Source organism: Oncorhynchus masou, chromosome 28 (genome assembly GCF_036934945.1).
Source record: "Oncorhynchus masou masou isolate Uvic2021 chromosome 28, UVic_Omas_1.1, whole genome shotgun sequence".
Classification (NCBI taxonomy): domain Eukaryota; kingdom Metazoa; phylum Chordata; class Actinopteri; order Salmoniformes; family Salmonidae; genus Oncorhynchus; species Oncorhynchus masou.
Window position 1 is genome coordinate 66,139,533 of NC_088239.1, and position 22,959 is coordinate 66,162,491.

At 42.9% G+C, this 22,959-nt stretch overlaps 2 protein-coding genes across 7 annotated transcripts; both read left to right on the forward strand.

Annotated features, from left to right (window-relative positions):
* Nucleotides 1-104: 104 nt before the first annotated feature.
* Nucleotides 105-10,514, forward strand: LOC135518102 (cytotoxic granule associated RNA binding protein TIA1-like). Of its 4 annotated transcripts, none has more exons than XM_064942998.1 (12): nucleotides 105-354; nucleotides 1,810-1,906; nucleotides 2,971-3,069; nucleotides 4,446-4,500; nucleotides 4,747-4,834; nucleotides 5,244-5,319; nucleotides 5,568-5,676; nucleotides 5,821-5,916; nucleotides 6,033-6,117; nucleotides 6,341-6,491; nucleotides 7,024-7,172; nucleotides 7,460-10,514. In XM_064942998.1, exons 1-12 carry the CDS (start codon nucleotides 326-328, stop codon nucleotides 7,596-7,598), a joined length of 1,173 nt encoding a protein of 390 aa, XP_064799070.1. In that variant the 5' UTR covers nucleotides 105-325; the 3' UTR covers nucleotides 7,599-10,514. The 4 variants fall into 4 exon arrangements, with proteins under 4 accessions (XP_064799070.1, XP_064799071.1, XP_064799073.1 ...); XM_064942999.1 differs by having other exon boundaries at nucleotides 7,027-7,172; XM_064943001.1 differs by having other exon boundaries at nucleotides 6,341-6,479; nucleotides 7,027-7,172.
* A 2,131-nt stretch (nucleotides 10,515-12,645) lies between these two features.
* On the forward strand, nucleotides 12,646-18,662 carry c28h2orf42 (chromosome 28 C2orf42 homolog). 3 transcript variants are annotated; one of them, XM_064943002.1, is made up of 8 exons: nucleotides 12,646-12,748; nucleotides 13,142-14,388; nucleotides 14,501-14,614; nucleotides 15,832-15,936; nucleotides 16,016-16,123; nucleotides 17,156-17,256; nucleotides 17,442-17,604; nucleotides 17,685-18,662. In XM_064943002.1, exons 2-8 carry the CDS (start codon nucleotides 13,197-13,199, stop codon nucleotides 18,002-18,004), a joined length of 2,103 nt encoding a protein of 700 aa, XP_064799074.1. In that variant the 5' UTR covers nucleotides 12,646-12,748; nucleotides 13,142-13,196; the 3' UTR covers nucleotides 18,005-18,662. The 3 variants fall into 3 exon arrangements, with proteins under 3 accessions (XP_064799074.1, XP_064799076.1, XP_064799075.1); XM_064943004.1 differs by having other exon boundaries at nucleotides 17,156-17,229; XM_064943003.1 differs by having other exon boundaries at nucleotides 13,160-14,388.
* The last annotated feature ends 4,297 nt before the right edge of the window (nucleotides 18,663-22,959 follow it).

Genomic DNA, 22,959 nt, shown 5'->3' on the forward strand with positions numbered 1-22,959 from the left:
CAATCGTTGCATTTACAAGTCTTATTTTGGTCATCGCGCCGTCCTGCCAGTACTTTGACCAAAGCCACAGTGCGCATGCGATGCTATACCTTAGCGATGCCGTATATCCGCTCTCTTTCTCCGCCATTTTATGTCGCTTTTCTATTGTTCATAATTGAAGTTAGCAGGGGCGGCGGAGCGATTTACTGCGCATTAAAACATTTTTGGATATTGCTCAGTGGACATCAGCAACATAGGGTAAAGGAGCAAGAATCCAAGGTCATCATAGAATACGACACACGTGGATTTTTCTCTCAGGGTTCGATCTCAACCTCGGTCGGAAAATATGATGGACGACGAAACACCCAAGACCCTGTATGTATGAATAGCGGCAAGCTATTAGCTAGCCGAATGACCATTTATTTCAAGTATCAGTGCATCGGTCTGATGTGTCAATTGCATTTTCATATGATGTGGTTCATAATAATCATGTCAGTCATTTCTCTACCCCCCTGTTTATTAGCTAGCTAGGACTGAGCCAGCCCATTGGGTTTATGATGGAAATGCACTGGCTAATAGGCTAGTTAACTAACATGTCAGACGTGTCCATTTTTTAAGACAAAGGCACTGTAGCCACCTATGCTGTAGAAGAGAGAACATTTTTGCAACTTGCATAATTGTCTCTAAATCCGCCTTTTTAGAACTCAACATTTAAGAGATATTGTGATGCTCTTGTTCGCCTATTGGTGTTAAATGTACATTTTGCATATTTTGGTAATGTCATATTTGAGGAAGACAAACGTTCGCATGATTAGCAGGATAACTAGCTATCTTGCTTACTAACTCTTGTCGACAGCATGCCGGGCCTCTAAATTAGCTTCAGTATCATGCTGAACAATTCTGTTGTCGTCAGCCTTATAACGTTACATTTCTACACCGTTGTCCGTACAGTATTCAAGAAAGCACAATCTTACTGCTAACGTTTGCTATCTAGCTATACCTACACTGCTCGGCATACATCAATGATCAATAATAGCTGGACATCAATGTGTTATCTGTTGCTGTTGGCTAACTACCTACCATACCTCTACAAATCTGAGATTCAGATTGGGTATGCCAGCTAGCTAACATGAATGTGTTAGTTGCAACTACGACACTGGCCATGCATGATAATGCACATATAGAAATAGTTGAATGCAATGTGAAAGCGCGGCCTAGTCCTCTCGGATGCCCAGATTCTGGGGCCTAGTCCTCTCGGATGCCCAGATTCTGGGGCCTAGGCGCCTAATTTAGGAAATTCTAACTGGATGTTACTTACTCTATACCTTTGTGTTAATTTTTCTCACATTAGACACAAACTGCGACACTAACATAATCTGTCTTGAGAATGTTGCAAATATTATGTTCAGTAGCTGTAAAAGCCAGGTGTCTACTTTCCAAACAAAGCCGGCTAACGTTGACTGGTTTTGTATGGCACTGCCTTATGTTATGGTTTCAGTTTCACCTCAGTTGTCTTCATGTGGCCATTGTTGCTATATGGTGCCTTGCATGGGCTGGTATCCATTTTAAGATTTTAAATACCAATATCTTAATTGTTAGCTGTGAGGTAGAATATACTGAGTTAAAGGGATAGTTCACCCCAAAATAAGAAACAATTCCAGACGGTTTATACCGCTGTACTTTGTCGATGGTGGTGAACTATCCATTTTAAATCCAGATCTTCACAACCACACTTCCTTGTCTATCAGGTAAGTGGAGCATTCGGAGTATCTTGTATTTGCTGAGTTGAACCCAGGGTGTCCATGCTGATGTGTTGTCACTGTGCTGCAGGTATGTTGGGAACCTGTCCCGGGATGTGACTGAAGCCCTCATCATGCAGCTGTTTGGACAGATCGGCCCCTGCAAGAGCTGTAAAATGATAGTAGACGTGAGTCCTCCCCATTGGTTAGGAATGAACCTTCTCCAATCAGATTCAACTCAGAATTACTTACCACTGCACCATGTTTAGTCAGAACAAATGGGAGAGAATGTTTTGAAATGGAAAAACAAAAAGAGCATTATGATTAGACTTGGAGCTGGGCGTTATGGACAAAATCCATATTGCAATAAATTGCCTGAATTGTGGTGACGACAATGAATAGGATACGTTTATAATATTAATGTGCACTGCAGTTTTTGTAAATTATCATTTAAACTACTAGTTTGATGGTTCTCGGCACATATTGTCCCATTAACAATCACCCATATTAGATAATTTATTTAATTTCAAACTTCACATTTATCTAGTATATGCTACTTATCTTAATGAACAATATCAGCATTATGTCTGCAATAAGTGATTGGTATGGTCTGTGTCGATCCTTTTCGGTTTAACGTCCCATCTGTATTTGCACTCGTTGAGAGGGGTACCACTGCTTCAAAAAGAATTCTCTAGTTTTGTCCCTACTGAGCGCCGACCATGACTAGGGGCCTATTCAGTGGTCTGCAACACATTGCAGATAGGAATTTAATGTATAAAGCCTAAACAAATATGACCACACAATTCACTGTTCTACATGACAGAGGGATGTCTGTCCTACACACTTGCTTTATCTGGCACCCACTGAAAGTGACCCAGGACTCACTAGCCAAATTAGACAGAATAGCTTTGACCAGTAATAGTCAGCTGCCAGATTAAGAACACATTGTACTGTTGCAAGTCTTTCTTCTGGGTTTGATTTACATTGAGTCTGTCAAGCTAAATAGAGGGAAGATTGTTTGGCCAATCTGTAAATGATGATGAATGATAATGGATTTTATTTGTATAGGCGAACTGGAGTATGAAATGCTTTACATTTTACTTGTTTTTATTTAATTAGGCATGTCAGTTAGTAACAAATTCTTAAGGAGGGAGACTCAACTAGACCGACATTTCACAAGGGCAGGATGAAACGGTGGGCAGGTCTGGTGTCAAAGGTAAAGTTCCTGTTCCTGTCCCCTGTTCCCCTCCAGACGGCAGGTAATGACCCATACTGCTTTGTGGAGTTCTACGAACACAGGCACGCTGCCTCGTCACTCGCAGCCATGAATGGTCGTAAAATAATGGGTAAGGTAAGCTATCGTATCTACAGGGTGAGTCTGGTTGGGTCGGCTTGGGTAGGGGAAGGAGGAGAGGGTTGGCCTACTTGATGTTGGACTGGAAAGGTCAGATTGGCGCAAGCAATATGGCGGCCCTATGAGGAATGGTTAGGAGTGGGGTTGATTTGGGACTGAGTCTCATTGACTGGGTATCACACTGAATCATGTTATCAGTTCAATCTCAACAGTTGACATTAAACATCAGGGAGTATGACATGCATGGAATGTTTCCTCATTTAGCAATAATACCGCAGCACCAGAATTTATTATTATTTTTTAAATATAAGTAGGCTACATTTGAATGGTCTTGCAGCATTCCTTACAACGGTAGGCTACTTTGTTCTTCACCCTGAAATCTGTCTCCATTCCTCACATGTCTAATGATAGCCCAGATAAGACTACATATTTCACACAAATGTTGTATTAATGCCATTTTTTAAATAAATTAAAATCAATCTGCAGGCCTCAATCTCTAATGGGGAAGTTTGACATTGGCACCATCGAATTCAGTCATATTACAATCTCGCAATGTAAATGAAACATCTGGTTCATTTGACCTGGGGGAGATACTGAATGAAGGAGCGTGGACGACGGATTGCACTTGAATTCAAACACTATGAAACTCCTGTTGATAAGATGTTATGGATTTATTTATTTTTTGCTAGCTACTGATTGGGCACCCTGGCCACCTGACCCTGGCCATCCCAGATTGGTTGTAGCTAATAGGCTTACTACTCTACATACTATTTAATCCTACTGGTAGAAACAGCTTCTGGACGTCACCCATGTACAGTTTCATGCTCAGAAGACAACTTGGCATAGGCAATTAATATTGGCAGCATGTCCAATGACTTTAAACCTGGTTGGGTTGTGTAATCTTTCTAAGTAGTGTCCCCCATTGACTGGTTTCAAATAACACTCCTATACTTCTACCCTTATCTTTCTGTACTATGTGTTCTTTTGCAAAAATCCTTTGCATAAAGAATCCAAATAATACTATTTATATCTTTAAAGACACATTCAGTTGAAAATATTTTATCCTCAACAGGTATTGAAGGACCATTTGAGGAGTAATACAAGTTCGTAAAATTCACTTGTTTGTAAGTCCCTTGTTATTTGGACCTTTTTTTTAAACTTCCTAGACGTTTTGTTCCAAATTTGATTGATTAGACGGTGAGACTGAATTGTGACGTAGTCTGAGTGTGACCAGGCTTTCCCTCTATCACTGGTGTGACTACAACAAGCCATCTAATAGGCTGACAGACGCGTGCTGTACAAGTAAGGCTTGCTTTTCACCCCTCTTTCCATCCCCCTCTATCTTTTTCTCTTTCCATCTCTCTCTTCTTTAGGAGGTCAAGGTGAACTGGGCCACAACCCCTAGCAGCCAGAAGAAAGACACAAGCAGTGAGTACTATCTCTATTTATACTTTGACATGCACTGTACCTAACTGTGTTAAAGGAGTAGTGCTTATATAAAGCATGGAAACTTAATAATTATTCAAATGTGGCTAGACTTTGTGTATGGGGCATTTCGAGCACACTTGTGTTATCCAAGATTTTTCCAAGAATCGTTAGCATGGCTGCCTAAAATGAGATTACTTTTTGTCATCTTCAAAAATGTTTTATACACATGGTTCTGTTTGCGTTCAGATCACTTCCACGTTTTCGTTGGAGACCTCAGTCCTGAAATCACCACGGATGACATCAAGGCTGCTTTCGCCCCCTTTGGGAGGATATCGTGAGTGTTCTCTGTTTCTCCCTACCCCAGTTGTTCTCTGTTTCTCCCTACCCCAGTTGTTCTCTGTTATGCTTATTCGAAAACACGACAAAGATGTGTTCCTTCAATCGTGAATGTTATTGATTGAACACGAGAACAAGCTGTATTCGCAGCATTCATCTGTAAAATCTGTTCTCTACGGGTCTTTTTGGAGTATATCTCTCAACAAGCAGCTAATCAAATACTAATCACAGCACTTCTTAGTATCATACTTATCATCCAGTGCTTTACAGCAACGTGGGGCCGAAACCTCCCTGGGCAGAAACCCAGTTAGTTGGTGGCAAGGAAAAGCTTCCAAGAAACACCGATGGATCAGTTGGCAGAGGCCATAACTTCCTGTTGTTTTGCTAACAGTAGTCTCTGTCCATAGTGATGCTCGGGTGGTGAAAGACATGGCTACTGGCAAATCTAAAGGCTATGGCTTTGTGTCCTTCTTCAACAAATGGGTGAGTGCCCGCCCCCTCCCAACCTCCACTTACTGTGCTGCATCTGGGGTTTGTGGCTTGCAAGAAACCATTAGCATCGGAGCAGTGTGAGACTCCATTCCTGTTTGGTGTCCCCCCTCAGACGTCACCCAGCAATGTTTAGCCACTTTCAGCTATTGAGTTTACATGGGTGAAGACGAGATTTAGATTCTATGTTACACCATTATTACTATCACTATGCGTAATAAATGGTATGCCTTTGTGTGTAGGATGCAGAGAATGCCATCCAACAGATGGGAGGTCAATGGTTGGGAGGACGGCAGATCAGGACTAACTGGGCCACCAGGAAGCCCCCTGCGCCCAAAGCCACCTACGAGAGTGAGTTAGACACAACAGTCTAAAGAAGGACTTGCACGCGCACACCTGCTGGCATCCGATTTGGGAAAAATTGTCTGAAAAAAATTGGCAGATTTTTTTTTTTTTCATTCATGTTTTAAATCAACTTTCTCCCCTGTGGAGCAGCAAACACCAAACACCTGTCGTTTGAAGAGGTTGTGAACCAGTCCAGTCCCAGCAACTGTACCGTCTACTGTGGAGGTGTCACAACAGGCCTCACAGGTCAGAACCTCAAGACAATCTGTACTATGGAAGTCACAACATAACGTGCAGGTTATGTAGATGGAATATGTGATGTCATTGGTGACCCCATCCTTACTGGTGTACCTTGTTTCCAGAGCAACTGATGAGGCAGACCTTCACCCCCTTCGGTCAGATCATGGAGATCAGAGTTTTCCCAGACAAAGGCTACTCATTTGTGAGGTAAGTCCATGCACATTGTCTACAGAATACACTGTTCCAGAATCCCGTATTCCCACAGAGTAACCCAGAATCACAGCAAAACCTGGTCATCTCCAGGTGAAAACGTGGAACTTTTCACTGCTGACCAGGTGTCTGCATCTCTAGTTCGATGGGAAGAGCCCTGATGGTGACCTTGAAGTTGTTTGGGAGATTTTCCTCTCACCTGCCTCTCTCCTTGGTATAGGTTCAACTCTCACGAGGGAGCGGCCCACGCCATAGTGTCAGTGAACGGGACGTCCATAGATGGTCACGTGGTGAAGTGTTACTGGGGGAAAGAAACCACAGACATGGTCAGCCCCATGCAGCAGGTACAGATGCCTCAGGTAAGACCACAGGTAACAGCACTTCCTTTCTCATACATCCTTTACACTCTCTTAGATATAATACGTGTAATAACATGGATATGATATACACATGGACGTGATGTACACGTGTCATAACATATCTACGATGTACACGTGTCATAACATATCTACGATGTACACGTGTCATAACATATCTACGATGTACACGTGTCATAACATATCTACGATGTACACGTGTCATAACATATCTACGATGTACACGTGTCATAACATATCTACGATGTACACGTGTCATAACATATCTACGATGTACACGTGTCATAACATATCTACGATGTACACGTGTCATAACATATCTACGATGTACACGTGTCATAACATATCTACGATGTACACGTGTCATAACATATCTACATGCTCAGCTTTAGGAGCTTGATGTAGCAGTTGCCCATAAGCACAGAGCAAAGTGGACTATCTAAGTAAACAGAAAAACATAGTAGACCCATTTTGATGCAATAGTTCATCAATTACATAGTTTGAACCCTAAGTGTTGTCTCCACAGCAGAACAAAATGGGTTTTGCAGCGCAGCCCTACGGCCAGTATGCCCAGTGGTACGGTAACGCCCAGCAGATTGGCCAATATGTACCAAACGGGTGGCAGGTGCCCACCTACGGAGTCTACGGACAGGCCTGGAACCAGCAGGGATTCAAGTGAGTACTCGTGGACTCCTAGAGGGAAGGGAACAAGGTGTTTGAAGGAAATGCAGCCCAGATGTCAGGAGACTTGTATAACATTTCAGCCCAGATGTTGCGCGGAGACTTGTTTAACATTAGTGGCCCTTGAAGATCAATCTGAACTTCTTGTTCATGTCGTTGCTCTCTTTCATCCCTCTCATGACCTTTACCCTCCTGCCCTTTAACCATCACCGATTTTGGGTTTACATCTTTCTCTCCCCATCCTTCACCTATCCTCTAACCTCTATGTTGTCTCTGTGTAGCCATTTACAGGCGGGTGCAGGGTGGACGGGCGTGGGAGCCGTCAGTAATGGTGGTGTGGTGGAGCCTGGACAGGGAGTCAATGGGACTGTGCTGGCCAACCAGTCCGGCATGGGCACCGCTGGCTACCACACCCACTGATCAGCGTTGGCCTGGCGGCCCAGAGTCGGCCTCCTACCCTCCACAACAGGGATCCTATACAGGGGGTGGGGGGCCAACATGTGCCCTGTCTTTTACAACATGATTAAGAACTCTATGACGGGGAGGGGGGGGTTCCCCTGTCCGTCCCCCCCACCCAACCTGGTTTTTACATGTAAGTTTTATGGTGGAGAAGAGGAGGAAACGCTTGTGTGTCATTGGCGATAGAGTTGCCCAGTTGCCCAGTCCTGGTATATAAGATACACACGTGTGTGTATACAGTACCAGTAAAAAGTTTATTCCAGGGTTTTTCTTTATTTGTACTATTTTCTATATTGTAGAATAATAGTAAAGACATCAAAACTATGAAATAACACACATGGAATCATGTAGTAACCAAAATAGTGAAACAAATCAAAAAAACATTTTTATATTTGAGATTGTTCAAATTAGACACCATTTACCTTGACAGCTTTGCACATTCTTGGCATTCTCACAACCAGCTTCATGAGGAATGCTTTTCCAGCATTCTTGAAGGAGTTCCCACATGCTGAGCACTTGGCTGCATTTCCTTCACTCTGCGGTCACACTCATCCCAAACTATCTCAATTGGGTTGAGGTCGGGTGATTGTAGAATCCAGGTCATCTCATGCAGCACACCATCACTCTCCTTCCTGGTCAAATAGCCCTTACACAGCCTGGAGGTGTTTTGAGGTTTTCCTGTTGAAAACAACTTAGTCCCAATAAGCGCAAACCAGAAGGGATGGCGTATCGCTGCAGAATGCTGTGGTAGCCATGCTGGTTAAGTGTGCCTTGAATTCTAAATAAATCAGACAGTGTCACCGGCAAAGCACCATCACACCTCGTCCTCCATACTTCACAGGGGAACCACACATGCAGAGATCATTCGTTAACCTACTCTGCGTCTCACAAAGACACTGCTGTTGGAACCAAAAATCTAATTTGGACTCATTTGACCAAAGGAAAGATTTCCACCGGTCTCATGTCCATTGGTCGTGTTTCTTGGCCCAAGCAAGTCTCTTCTTATTGGTGTCCTTTAGTAATGGTTTCTTTGCAGCAATTGGACCATGAAGGCCTGATTCACAGTTTCCTCTGAACAGTTGATGTCTGTTACTTGAACACTGTGTAGCATTTATTTGGGATGCAATTTTTGAGGCTGGTAACTAATGAACTTATCCTCAGTAGCAGAGGTAATTCTGGGTCTACCATTCCTCTGACGGTCCTCAAGAGAGTCAGTTTCATCATAGCGCTGGATGGTTTTTGCGACTCCACTTGAAGAAACTTTCAAACTTGTTGAAATTTTCTGCATTGACTGTCCATGTCTTAACGTAATGGACTGTCATTTCTCTTTGCTTATTTTTCTAGCCATAATATTGACTTTGTCTTTTACCAAATAGTGTTATCTTCTGTATACCAACCCTACCTAGTCACATCACAACTGATTGGCTGAAAGGCATTTAGAAGGAAAGAAATTCCACAAATTAACTTTTAACAAGGCACACCTCTTAATTGAAATTAATTCCAGGTGACTACCTCATGAAGCTGGTTGAGAGAATGCCAAGAGGGTGCAAAGCTGTCGTCAAAGGGTAGCTAATTTGAAGAATGTAAAATACATGTTTTCTTTAACACCTTTTTGTTTGTTTGTTTTTTGCTTATTACATGATTCCATATGTGCTATTTCATAGTTTTGATGTCTTCACTAGTCTACAATGCAGAAAATAGTAAAACAAAAAAAACAACTGGAATGAGTAGGTGTCTGAACTTTTGACTGGTACTGTATTCATGCGTACACACACCCTACAACTGACTCATGAATCAAAAAGGACTATGCCATTTTTAATTAAAGTACTATTAAATAATAGACATATTTTGGATTTGCTTTTTCTCGTTGGTTTGTTTTGAACGATTTCCACTGCTGATATCGTTAAACGAGCTTTGCCTTTTTTTTTGTTTTTTTGGGACTGTCATTTTAAAGAAATGTTTAAATCAATGACTCCATGGAATCATGTGAAATGTAAGAACCTTTTTTTGTTTTTTATGTTTATAAAAAACGAATCAAATGGATGTCAACTGTTGTATTTTTTTAAATCTCAATATCTCAACTAAGAAACAATTGCAGGGATTACTGCCACTGTTCTTCTTTCTTTTAAAGGCAGACAAATATTGCACAATACTATTACTTAGTTACCTTTTCACAAAATTTGATGTTACACAAATTCTAGGTATTTTGAATTGTTTTGCATTCCACTTTTTTCCTGTTGAAACTTTAGTTTTAGGAGGGCGTACGTACGTATACTGTTTTGTATGTAAATAACCAAACAAAGTCTGTTCAACTGTTCTGACGCTGTATAAAGAGGAAGAAACCTCATGTTAATTATGGAAGCTTGCTTGCTTTTTGACGGCCAGGGCTGGGGATTTAAACTAGACTGGGGCATATTAGCATCACTGCTAAATGCTGGTCCATTACAATGTAGGGACAGTGCAACATTTGATTCTTCCAGGGGCCTGAGGAGAGCGAACGGCAGTGCAAAAATGATCTATACTGAAAAGTAATGTAGAATTAAAGTTATTCTGTGTATACAACCTAAATATTGAACTTTTTGGTGTTTTTTTATGACAAAGTAGTAAATAGTTATCAAACGTAAAAAATGAAACTTGAATGGATCATAATTTTGCACTGTGCCCCCCCCCCCCCCCATGGAGTTGTTTAAATAATACAGTTGGATGAGACCCATTGTGTTGCCTTACTTTGAGTTAATTTAATTTTAACCAACCAATTTATCATAGAGTAGGCAGTGCCTAAGGATAAACCTTATGTTTTGGGGGTGGGGTTATGTTGCTGATGCTATAACGTGTTCTTGCTTTGTCCCATTAAAATGCTGATGCTTATAAACATTGCTTGAGGAAACGGATCATATTTCTATCTCCATCACACTTTTTGTTACTGTGTTTTTACAGGCTTGAGTTGAGAGTATTGTGAGAGGTGGTCCAGTCTTACAACGAAATGCTTTTTTGTTTACAATGAGCTTTCCTACTTGTAGTATTCAGATCCATTGATTTTTGTCATCAGATAACACATTTTGTAAGTAACAGAAACTGGAATTGCAAGAGCAGGGCAGGCCTACATACATTACATACACTTGACCCAAGCTGTGTTTGAATTTCTGATCTACAGGTATGAACAAGATAGAAACTACATGTCACTTGATTCTCTTCTCTGAAAAGGCCTTTCATCTCGGCCCTGTGACCAACACCAGTAATGTGTATACGCTGCCTTCACTTGCTAGTCGGAAATATCCGATTTACTAACTGGTTGAACACGCCAACCAGATAACTTGGACATTTCCGACTTGCTATCTAGATCTGAATAGCATGTGAACGTGGCAACAAACATTGTATTGCTGATGCTATGTAGTGACTATTTGAGTGGCTTTGAAGCCACTGGTCAGCCATATTTGCACTCCCCAGTAGGAGCAGTCCTCCCATAGGAATGCATTTTTTAATTTGACCTTTTATTTAACTAGGCAAGTCCTTTGAGAACAAATTCGTATTTACAATGACTGCCTAGGAACAGTGGGTTAACTGCCTTGTTCAGGGGCAGAATGACAACAACAAAAACTAACATTGACCAAAAACATATATACTTTAAAGACTTTTATATTTGTATGTATAGCTCACAACTTAAAAGCATTTGAATGAAGGTGTCTGTAATAGAATAAACGTGGCAAAAAACAATGTCATTAAATGCAATTCTGTAGAGCTCGCCAGTTTGTAGTCCTAAAACCCGGAAATTAGTTACCTCTGGTTCATTCAGCGAACAATGAATGGGGAAAGAATAGGGTTTTGGGGATAAATGCCGAAAATAAGGTCTGAGGTTAAGAGATTATATACCTTTTGTTCTATGAGATGTCAAATGAACCTGACCTTTTTGAATTATAAAGCCTTTATGCGCTTTTTTAAATTGCATAAATGCTTCGAAATTAACAAAAAGTTGACATCTGATGAAGATTATCCTAGAACAAAATGTGTAAGATTCTATAAAGCCATATTCGGACAGAACACATTTTACTGGGGAGCTCAGGTAATGTATTTATGTCCACGAGCACGAATCACCACATCCCTAATTTAGTTTTGTCCGAACTGCTATGTCAGTCATTTTTATTTGTCAGGAAGGTTATTACCCCAGCTGTAAAAACCTGTTTTTCGGCAAACTCCAAGTTCTTCTGATAATATTTATCCCGGGCGAATCGTCATCCCTGTGTTTTTAGGGATTATTACAGAGTTTAACTGGTGCTGAACCCAGTTTGGGTATGAACATGGGGAGCACTAGCCTACAGATGAATGATCTGTTTAGTCACATATAAACCTTTCTAGTGCCATACTTAAAAAATATAAAGTGGACGATATTGTGCCAATAAATTGATACATTGCTAAATACGTCAGGTCTGCATAGGTTACCGTTTATGGTTATTATTGATTTTTATTTTTGACTTTCTCCGAATTGAAGGCCATTAAGCCAATATTAGGTTATCCCTAGACATTTGAAATATCTTCACACCTAGAAGAGCCTCTGAGTTTCCGTCATAATGGTCAATTGAGAATGAGAAAACACCCCGAAATTACAGGGCAGTTTGGTAAAACTAATCCCCTCCTAATCGTCCACTGAAAAAACGGACATGTTGGGGTTATTATTACATAACCGACGTTCTATAGTAATCCTAGTTCCATGAGAGTATGGTTTAAACCTGTTTTTACCACCACATTTATTTTCAGCATATATCCAACAACACCATTCATTTCCGCATAGGCTTTGTCCAGTGAACCTTTGTGGAGTTAGCAAAGATCTATTACTTGCTCATTGTTCTATCTGTGGAGTTAGTGCTTTCAAAAATACGCCATTCCTATTTTACAACCATGGGGGAGTACCAAGATGGACGTGCGGTGAATTATACATCTACTTTATGTATAAGTCATTGTCCAACACCCTACCCAATCAGGATGCTCGTTACAGGCGCAATGCGGAGACACGGATGTAAGGAGGAATGGCGACGGTCGAGGAGAAGAGGAGGTTTGTGTATGAAAACTGGAGCGACCATACAGCACCAGGATTATAGGTAGTGAAAAAAACACAGGTATGCATTCAGCTGTAACCAATCATGGTTCAAACACAGGCGTGGAGCAGTAGATTGCAATGCGTATGGTATAATTATGGACGCATTTTACGCACCGTTATTGTTCACCTCAGGAACAATGTCATCCTACATAAATTGTATTTTCTATTCCTTTCTTATCAAAGTTACATGTGTTGAAAATTAACCGTTTTTTTATGATCAATTATTTGTTATACTCTGTATTAAAAACACCCCACTTATTTCTGATTACATAAGGAAACGCGAAAAAGACCTACAAAGGCTTGACTAGAAACAAAAGATTGCATTATGGCCTAAGTTATTTTTTGATCACATTGATTACAGTAATATCTACTTGCTGAAATTTAGATCAGGTTGTATCTGTTCTCTTTTCAGACCAACTCTGTCTTCCAGACTTCAGGCCAACTGCCAGTGGAGACCGGCTGACCAAATGGAGTCTGGTGTGGCAGTAACCTCACCTCCTGCAGTGGTTGCCCCTACACCCCACAACCTTTGCTCAAAGCAGAGAGAGAGTAGCAAGAAGACTGCTACCAGCACCAACCCCTCCTTTCTGTCCAATCTGGGCAAGCCCACCCTACGAGGCATCAGGAAGTGTCCCCAGTGTGGCGTTTTCAACGGCACCCGTGGGCTCAGCTGCAAGAACAAGGCTTGTGGAATTGTCTTCAGAGATGGGGGGGCTGTGGGGGGAGGCAGAGGGGCCAAGAGAGGAGCAATGGAGGTGGTGCGGGTGGTGATTGACGGAGGAGGGGAAGATGAAGAGGGAGATGAAGGAAGATGTGGTGAATCCTCAGGTGGAGGTGCGCAGGTGTTCTCTGTCTGTCAGCGAGTGAGAGGGGTGGGAGCGGCTGCAACACAGCGGGGGTTCATAGAGCTTGTCCCCACGGATACGGCCATTGCCACGAGTGAAGGGGCGACTCTGCTGACCCGGGTCAACATGGGCCGCTGCTTCCTGCCCACCTGCCGCCATGCCAACGGTCAAAGATCAGGCCAGAGCCAGTCGCAGCAGGCAGCTGTTCTGACCAACCCCCCCTCCAAGCATGGCTTGTCTAACTCCGTCACTCCCTGTGTCCACGTGAAGCAGGCCATGGAGTGCCAGGTGCAGGCCACCCCTCTCCCCCTGAAGAGCTCTATCCTGGAGGGGCTTCAGGCCTCAGCCGAGGCCAGGGAAGAGCTCTGGAGGTTGGCTACTGAGTCCCCGGGACCCCTGGTTCAGCGGGTGAACAAAGATACTCTGGTGGTGAAATGTCACAGTGGACCAAGCCATCCTCTGGGGCTGCTGCACCTAACTGTAGGTGCAGGGGGGTCTGCTGTTGGGGGGAAGGGGAAGGGGAAGGTCAGAGAGGGGGCTGTGTTTCAGTGTTCCTGTCAAGGGGGTGTCAGAGGAGGTACGGCAGGGGGAAGAGTGGCCGTGGAAACCTCCCAGAATGGGGATGGGGAGGTGAGAGGGTCCTCAGGTGGCGTCTCCTCTGGTGTCTTACCTGACTCCACCTCTCGGCCTGGTACTGATGCTGGCCCTACAGCTCCATACCTCTGCCTCCACTTCTATGCCTGTGTTTGCGCCTTCACCAGCGACGAGAAACTGGCCTCAGAGTTCACAGGTTTCCTCAACTACAGCTCCAATGGTAGGTCCCTAGGAGAGGGATTGATGTGTGTGATCTTTGTGTAATATTTCATGGTGTATGTATGTGTTCACTGCAGTACCTGTAGGATACCCTGTTGTCATCTGTACTACAGGTGTACAACAGAATGCTGACTGCACAGTCCTCTGTGGCTCCAGCCCACCTCAGCTGCCTGAACCAATCACCGCTCACAAAACCAAGAGACTCCGTCTGGAAGAGCACCTCATTGGTGAGCTGCCCTGTCAATCACACTGTTCATCCAATAGAAGTGCGAGTGCCTCATCATGAAAATAGGATATTATTTATGTTCTTTGAAATCTGCCTGAGCACAATTTTTTTCTCTCGATCTGTCCTTCTCTGTTATCATCTATCCTCTTTTTCCTCTGTCACTTCTTTCTTCTTAATGTTCCCCTTTAAGTCCCTCCTTCCTTCTCTCTCCTCCCTCCATTCAGCTGTATGTCCTGTAGGGTGGGTAGGGGTAGGATGGGTAGAGGAGGCCTTGTCAGAGGAAACCTCCTGGTCGTTGTGCTCCTGTTTCTATTGGGCTCAAGAACGCAGGTGCAGCCTGCCTGCCTCCTTTCTCTCTGTCTCCCTGTGTCTTAATCACTGCCTCTGTCCTGTCCATCTGTCCTCCCTTTCTGTCAATTCAATTCAAGGGCTTTATTGGCATGGGAAACATGTGTTAACATTGCCAAAGCAAGTGAGGTAGATAATATATAAAGTGAATATATAAAGTGAAATAAACAATAAAAATTAACAGTAAACATCACACATACAGAAGTTTCAAAACAATAAAGACATTACAAATGTCATATTATATGTATATATATACAGTGTTTTAACAATGTACAAATGGTAAAGGACACAAGATAAAATAAATAAGCATAGATATGGGTTGTATTTACAATGGTGTGTGTTCTTCACTGGTTGCCCTTTTCTCGTGGCAACAGGTCACAAATCTTGCTGCTCTGATGGCACACTGTGGAATTTCACCCAGTAGATATGGGAGTTTTTCAAAATTGGATTTGTTTTCGAATTCTTTGTGGATCTGTGTAATCTGAGGGAAATATGTCTCTCTAATATGGTCATACATTGGGCAGGAGGTTAGGAAGTGCAGCTCAGTTTCCACCTCATTTTGTGGGCAGTGAGCACATAGCCTGTCTTCTCTTGAGAGCCATGTCTGCCTACGGCGGCCTTTCTCAATAGCAAGGCTATGCTCACTGAGTCTGTACATAGTCAAAGCTTTCCTTAATTTTGGGTCAGTCACAGTGGTCAGGTATTCTGCCGCTGTGTACTCTCTGTCTCTCACGGCCTTTTTCACTGCCTTTCTGCCCTTTAACGGTATCCAATAAACCACATATTCTTGAGCATTAAAAGGTCATATTATATTATTCTATCTCTTTTAATTGATTATGACTTGTGTGTGTGTGTGTGTGTGTGTGTCAGGGAGCAGTCAGCCTGTGGATGAGAGCCTGGTGACCCTGGGGTTCCAGCAGTGGCTAGCCAGCGTTACAGAGAGGATCCACTTGACCATGCACTACCAGTTTGATGGTAACACACACACACACAGCCCTCCGTGCCTCTGTGTTTGTCTAATTGATGATGATGATAAAGATGTTGTTTTCTCCAGGTCAGCCGGAGCCTCTGGTGTTCCACATCCCCCATGTGTTCTTCAACGCCCTGCAGTATCGTCTGTCCCTGGGTTCCAAGAAGAGACGGCTGCCTAATGCTACCTCAGGTAACCCTTAAACCTAACCACAACCCAACGCCATCCTGAATTCAACTATAGTGAGCTCCAAAAGTACTGGGACAGTGACCCTTGTTTGTTGTTGTTGTTTTAGTTCTGTACTTCAGCACTTTGGATTTTAAATGACACAATGACTATGAGGTTAATGTTCAGACTGTCAGCTTTAATTTGAGGGTACCAATACTTTTGGTCCCCTGAAATGGGGGCAGTATGTACCAAAAGTGTCATAATTTCTAAACTGTTTCCCACCATATGGATGAAAATACCTTCAAATTAAAGCTGACAGTCTGCACTTAACCTCATAGTCATTGTGTCATTTAAAATGCTGGAGTACAGAACCAAAACAACAACAAAAAATTGTCACTGTCCCAATACTTTTGGAGCTCACTGTATAACGCTACAAATGAGCCCACTCTAACCCTAACTGCCTCGGACACCCAGGCTTTATTTACATTGTTCCGAACTCCTGGGGAACTTATCAGCCGAAAGATGACAAAAATACGGTGGAGTCTAGATGAATGCCAGTGACACATTGCCACCTATCAAATCAATCAAACATTTTGATTGGGTGGAGCTCCAAACAGAGGTTATGTTTCTAAAACATTTTCTGACTTGCAACAAGCTAACTAGCATACGATACAAAAAAGAAGGCAGAATAGGCTACTAAAATGTTGTCTAACCGGTAGGAAAAGAGGCAGAATAGGCTACTAAAATGTTGTCTAACCTGTAGGAAAAGAGGCACAATCAAAACTAGGAAAAAACAACTAATTTGAATTTCTACTCTGAGACAATCAAATGCGAGCTTTAACAGCCAGCACTCCCATTCAAATGCAAAATCCAATACTGAAGTTCTCCAGACTTCCAATATTTGAGTCATCAAGATGAGATTTGGAAAGATGGCCTCACGAGACTAACCCTAATGCAACTACAGGTAAACCTTAACACTAAAGTAAAAACCAGTTTTAGGCTGAGTTACAAGGGAAACATGTTTTGTTGTCTTATCGTTTTGTTTTCTTTGGTCAGCGTTTGTAAGGAAAGATGATCTGCACCATGGCTCCTTCCCCAAGTACACCTGGCACATCACCAACCTGATGCAGGTGAAACGCATCTTCGACACCCCAGAGGTCAGCTCCCTCTTCTTCACCCCTCCCCATCTCCCTCCTTCATCTCATCCACTCACATGGTCTTCAGACTGCTCGTGTCATGTATTTACCACAGGGTGTTGGTATGTTTTGGTCTTAGTCACTCTGTGACTTTCTATCTCACCATGCATCCTTCTCCCACTCTCTGTCTTCCTCTGTCTGTCTAGCTGCCCCTGGAGTTGACCCAGAGTTTTGTGAAGAACAGTGATGGTTCCTACTCTCCGTTCCGCTGCCCTGAGCCTCTTCATCCTCACCCCACTGAGGGCTACAGCCGGACGGACAGATCCCAGGCCATACGACCCCTGGAGCTACGCACCTTTCTACAAGTCGGTCAGTGTGTGTGTGAGAGAGAGCTGGGCTGGACTGCTATGTGTGATGTCATATGATCTGATTTGTTGTGTTCACCACAGGACTGTGTACAGCGGATCAGAAGGATCCCACTCCCTTTGTGATCGAGTGGATCCCAGACATCCTGCCTCGCTGTCGCGTCGGAGAGCTCCGCATCCGCTTCCAGTATGGTCACCAGCACGGAGGACAGACGGAATACTGTGATGGAACGCCGAGACGCACCGGAGTGGGAGGGGGACAGGTAGGGGGGGTTGCAAGTCTTCATCAGAGACCTCCCTTCCCAAATAAAAAGTTCCACAGGCAACTGTCCCATGAGAAATCACTGGAGGATCTGTTAGTTAATAGTTCTGGGAATTATGAAAGTCTAGAGCATTGTTTTTAGATAGAGGGAGGTGAAGGGGGACCAGTTTTTAGAGAGAGAATTGGGGGGGGGGACATTTTGAGAGATGGAAAGAAGAGATGTGAAAGAGTGCTACTGATGGCCAAGAATTGTATTTTTTATATCACTGTTTGCAAACTTTTCTCCCAAAGTTACCCTTTGTCCCTTCCATTGCAGCTAACATGGATTTGTGTTAATTCACGCTATTACATGACTTCTATGTATCAAACCGCAGGTGCTTGATAAAATTAGCTACTCTGCAGAGAAGTAGCATCTGAATGTAATATCAAGTCATTGAGTTAATCAAATGACAAACGTGTGTGAGGCTTATGTGTGTGTCTGTAAATGAATGCCATCTGATTGAATCCCCTTTGCATGTGTGTGTGCATTTATAAGTGGTGTATAATGAATAAGAACTTTCTGGTGTGTAGTGATCTAATTCACTGTCGAGTAGAACATTTACATTTGTGCCCGTAGTTACAGAATAACATAATGGTTTGTTGTCTTTTTGTTTGTTTGTAGTGTAGATTAATACATTTATTGACTTTGAGAATAGACAGTCTTCTCTGAAAATCAACTTTTTCTATTTCTTAGCTTCGCTCCCTCCCATCCTTTACATTACTTATTTTACTGATTAAAGAGTGTGCACACTTGTGTCATAGATGTTGCTTTTTTTCTGCCAAAGTGTTGAGCTTAGTCTTTGTCCACCAGGTGGTGACATTGGCTAACAATTTCACACCAGTGTTCCACAAACTGGACTAGTGCCAACAGAAGAGAGAAATTATGTTTTGCTTTATAGAAACGTCACTGTCCAATGTTTGGCCATGGATCCATCCCCCGATGAACAGACAGCTCACTTCAATTACACACTCCTTCTCAGGATATTATCATAACCACACAGTCTCAGAATAAGATCCACTTTTACATGAACTAATTGATTCAGTTAATGCTCCTTAGTGAACCACATGCCAAATTAGTGATGTACGGAGTAGGAGGAGGACATTAGTGTATCAGAGGTGTGTGTGGGTGTCAGAACATCAATGGCTCCCGGCCCTATTCGTCCTCCCTCTCAGACCCCCGGGAGACAACCTCCACAAGAGTCTGTGACACTAAGCGAGAGAGGAGAAACATCCTGTTTGACAGCATGAAAGTTGGATGAGGATGAAGGAGCGCGCTGGAAAGAGGGAGAGGGATGGAGGGTAAAAGAATTGGAGCGAAGGCCACATGTCAGGTAGAATATGATTCAAATCTCAAGGTCACAAAATTATTTTAGCTGGTGCGCAGTGTGTGTTTGTGTGCGCACTAGTGTGTATGTGTCCCTTAATGATGGAATTGTGAGGAGCCAGCGCTCTGTGACTGTGTGTGTGTGTGTGTGTCTCTGTGTCTGTCAACGCCAGCCTACAGACACACTGAGACGACAGCTCTCTCTTAGCCTTGTTCTTCTCAATTACAGAGAAAATGAGTGTCAGTCTGCGCCTAAGCTATATAGTACAAGGCAAAGGGTAAAAAACTAAATATAATCCAAAGGGTGCTCACACCATACAGGTGGTTGAGATGGCGATACTGTACATATTTATATTATTTAATACATGTTCAGGTACTACGTGCAACATTTTTTACACTTCCTTTGGACACTCCCTCTAGGTCCTTCAGCTTAGTCCAATCCAATATATATATATATTTTTTTTTAACCTTTATTTAACTAGGCAAGTCAGTTATTGAAAATAAGAATTTGTTCTTGACAGCCAAGGAACAGTGGGTTAACTGCCTGTTCAGGGGCAGAATGACAGATTTGCACCTTGTGAGTTTGAACTTGCAACCTTCCGGTTACTAGTCCAACACCCTAACCACTAGGCTACACTACCGCCCCATGAGCAAGCAAGTGCAGACTTCAGAGAGAGGAGTATTGAGACTTGAGATTCACCCACAGTCTAATTAAAGAACACTGAGACAATGAAGTAATTAGCAGATGTCAATCAGTACCTCTGAGACTCAATGGATCACTTAACTACTGACCTCTAAGGCCTGGCTGTCAATCATTAAACCAACCAACCCAATCACACACCTGCCAATATCTCTCTCTCTCTCTCTCTCCTCTCTCTCCTCTCTCTCTCTCTCTGTAATGTTGGTGGTTACTGATGGGGTGCTGGGTTCAGTGGTGACCCCACTCGTCCCTAGTTTGTATGATCCTCTCTGTCCCATTACAGCACCATTTATCCGACCTGTTTTCCTCCATTGTAACCAGGCTTCCCACAGCAAAACAAGTTGAAATTCACTCGTTTTATTAATATGCTCATTCTGCCCTCATATTGTGCATCACATTGATGTATTTGACCATTTTATTTTTCAGGACAACCAGGGTTACAAGTAGAACACAAAACTACTTGACAAACAGTTGCATTAATGAGTTTTATTAACTAATGTCAAACCAATAAGGTAAGCAAAAACCTGATAGAAATGTATTTATAAGACTACAGAAATGATTTGATCTATGAGAAATTAATATCTTACTCGTCAGTGAAAGTATGTGAGCTTATTACAGTATTATAGACAAAATGTCCTGGAATTTCCTACGATCTTCTATGTAGAGGAACCCCTTACCTTCGAACAACTCTTGTGTGGCTTCTGAGAGTCATAGAGCAGTACGTGTGTGCTCGTGAGAGTCTCAGGTTTTCATAGATGGGTCATAGTAGTTTTTAGCTCAACCCATTTGGACTCTTCAGACGTTTTTGTGAGAAGAACCATCCCCAGACCCCTTCGGGACCTGCCCTTGTCTCACAAACACCGCTCTAACTCAGCCCTCATTAATCACAGACTATTGGTTAGTATCAGCAGACGCAGAGGAAATAGACTAATCCAACGGTACAACTGATCAAAAACACTGTTTAAAAGGAGTTAGAAGTCCAAAATGGACTGTGGCTCTCAATAGGTTAACTCAACTCTTTGTCTGTTACAACTAGGCCCCTACAGAGATACAGAGAGTGCAAGAGATATAGTGAGGTGAAGGGGTGAGGTGAGAAGAGGGGATACGGAGGGGGTGAAGGGTGAGTACATGTACTAAGAAGAATGGCACAACATATATGTTCAAAATTATAATATTAAAACCATTTATATTGTTGTGATGTTGTACTCTCATAAGGACCATTAGTATCCCAGTGAGCTTCATATGAGAGACATCTTATGAGAGACATCTTCTCTTCTCTATTTGCTTGTTTGTCCCACTCAGACGTTGTGTCCAGGGTACAGTATTTCTATAGAAGGTCATGAAGCCATGCATTGTCTCATTCTGTTCAGCTTGGCTAATTTACTAATAGTATTAAAGTGTGGCATGTCTGGGATTCACTTGATCACAAAGGGAGTGGGATCCTTCTGATCTCCAGTACACAGTCCTGTGGTGAACACAACAAATCAGATCATATGACATCACGCACACCAGTCCAACCCAGCTCACACACACACACACACACACACACACACACACACACACACACACACACACACACACACACACACACACACACACACACACACACACACACACACACACACACACACACACACACACACACACACACACACACAGTAGTGTAGTGTTGAGTGGCTGGGCTGAGTAGGGCAGTAAGTAGTTCTATCAGAGAGGAGAAGAGTCAGTAGCCTGAGGATACATGGGCCAATTATGGTCCTAATTCTAATGGGACTGAGAGACTGGCAGGATGACTGATGAGAACTCTCTGCTCATTTACATGGCTGTGTAGCCATCATCAGACCTCTCTAATGTAAGGCTGTTTTAATGGGAGACCTCTATTTCCAATGTAGTTACTATATATGGCAAAATGTAACTTGGGTATGGCCAATAAACTTGAACTGGAATATGGCAAGTAAACTATAACTTGTACTTGAACTAATACTAACCATAACTTATTCTAGTCCTCCTAACCCTTTATCACAAGACTGTCCTCCATTTCAACTGAGCAACAACAACATATAAACAGTTACCCCTTTAGTACTGTTCTCTAGTCACTTTTAGCTTTTTACCACTTTTTTGTAAAACCTCACACTCAGGGTTAGGCTGCAGTTACATGGGTAATCTGATCCCAGAACTGTGTTAGCGGCCACATTTTTGATGTAGCCCCGAACAAAAACACCTGATTTAACTGATTGAGAGCTTGATGATTAGTTGAATCAGGTGTGCTTGTCCAGGGCTACAATAAAATGTGTTTTGTTGGGGGTACTGGAGGACTGGAGTGGTGTAGAGAACACTGGTGTAGAGAACGAAGGGGTGCAGTGTGCTGACGTGTGTCCCCATGCAGAGCAGAGCTGATAAGCCTCATGGTTAATGGTGTTAGGGCAGATTCCATTACCCCCTCCAGACTGCACTCATTAAATAAACATCCCTCAGCCAGGTAGGCCGTCATTGTAAATAAGAATTTGTTCTTAACTGGCTTGCCTACTTAAATAAAGGTTAAATAAATAGATATGATCCAGACTGAGAGAGAGGAGGGCTGGAGAGAGGGAGGGAAGGAAGGAAGGAAAGAGGGAGGGAGGTGGAGGGAGAGGGGAGTGAGAGATAAACTGTTCTGTGATAACTGTAGTACTACAAAGATCATTACCAGAGATATGGCAGATATAATGTCTGCCTCCCATAGTGTCCACTCCCTCACCCCCTCTCTTCCTCTCTTTATTTCTCACTGCCTCACCTTTCTTATCTCTGTCCTCCTATATCTTCTCAGTTGCAGTCAGTTACCTCTTTTCTCTCTCTTTTCCCATCCCTATCTCCCTTTCTTCTCCCCTCTCTTTGCCTGGCACATCTCCTTTCCTCTCTCTCAGACCCTGTTTTGACCTTGCTGGATCCAATGCATCCTCCTCTCCTCCCCTTCTCCTTCCCACTCTCCTCTCTTCCTCTATGAGTAATCTGTGCCGTGGCCCTCCCTCCATCCATCAGAGGAGTCTCATTGTTG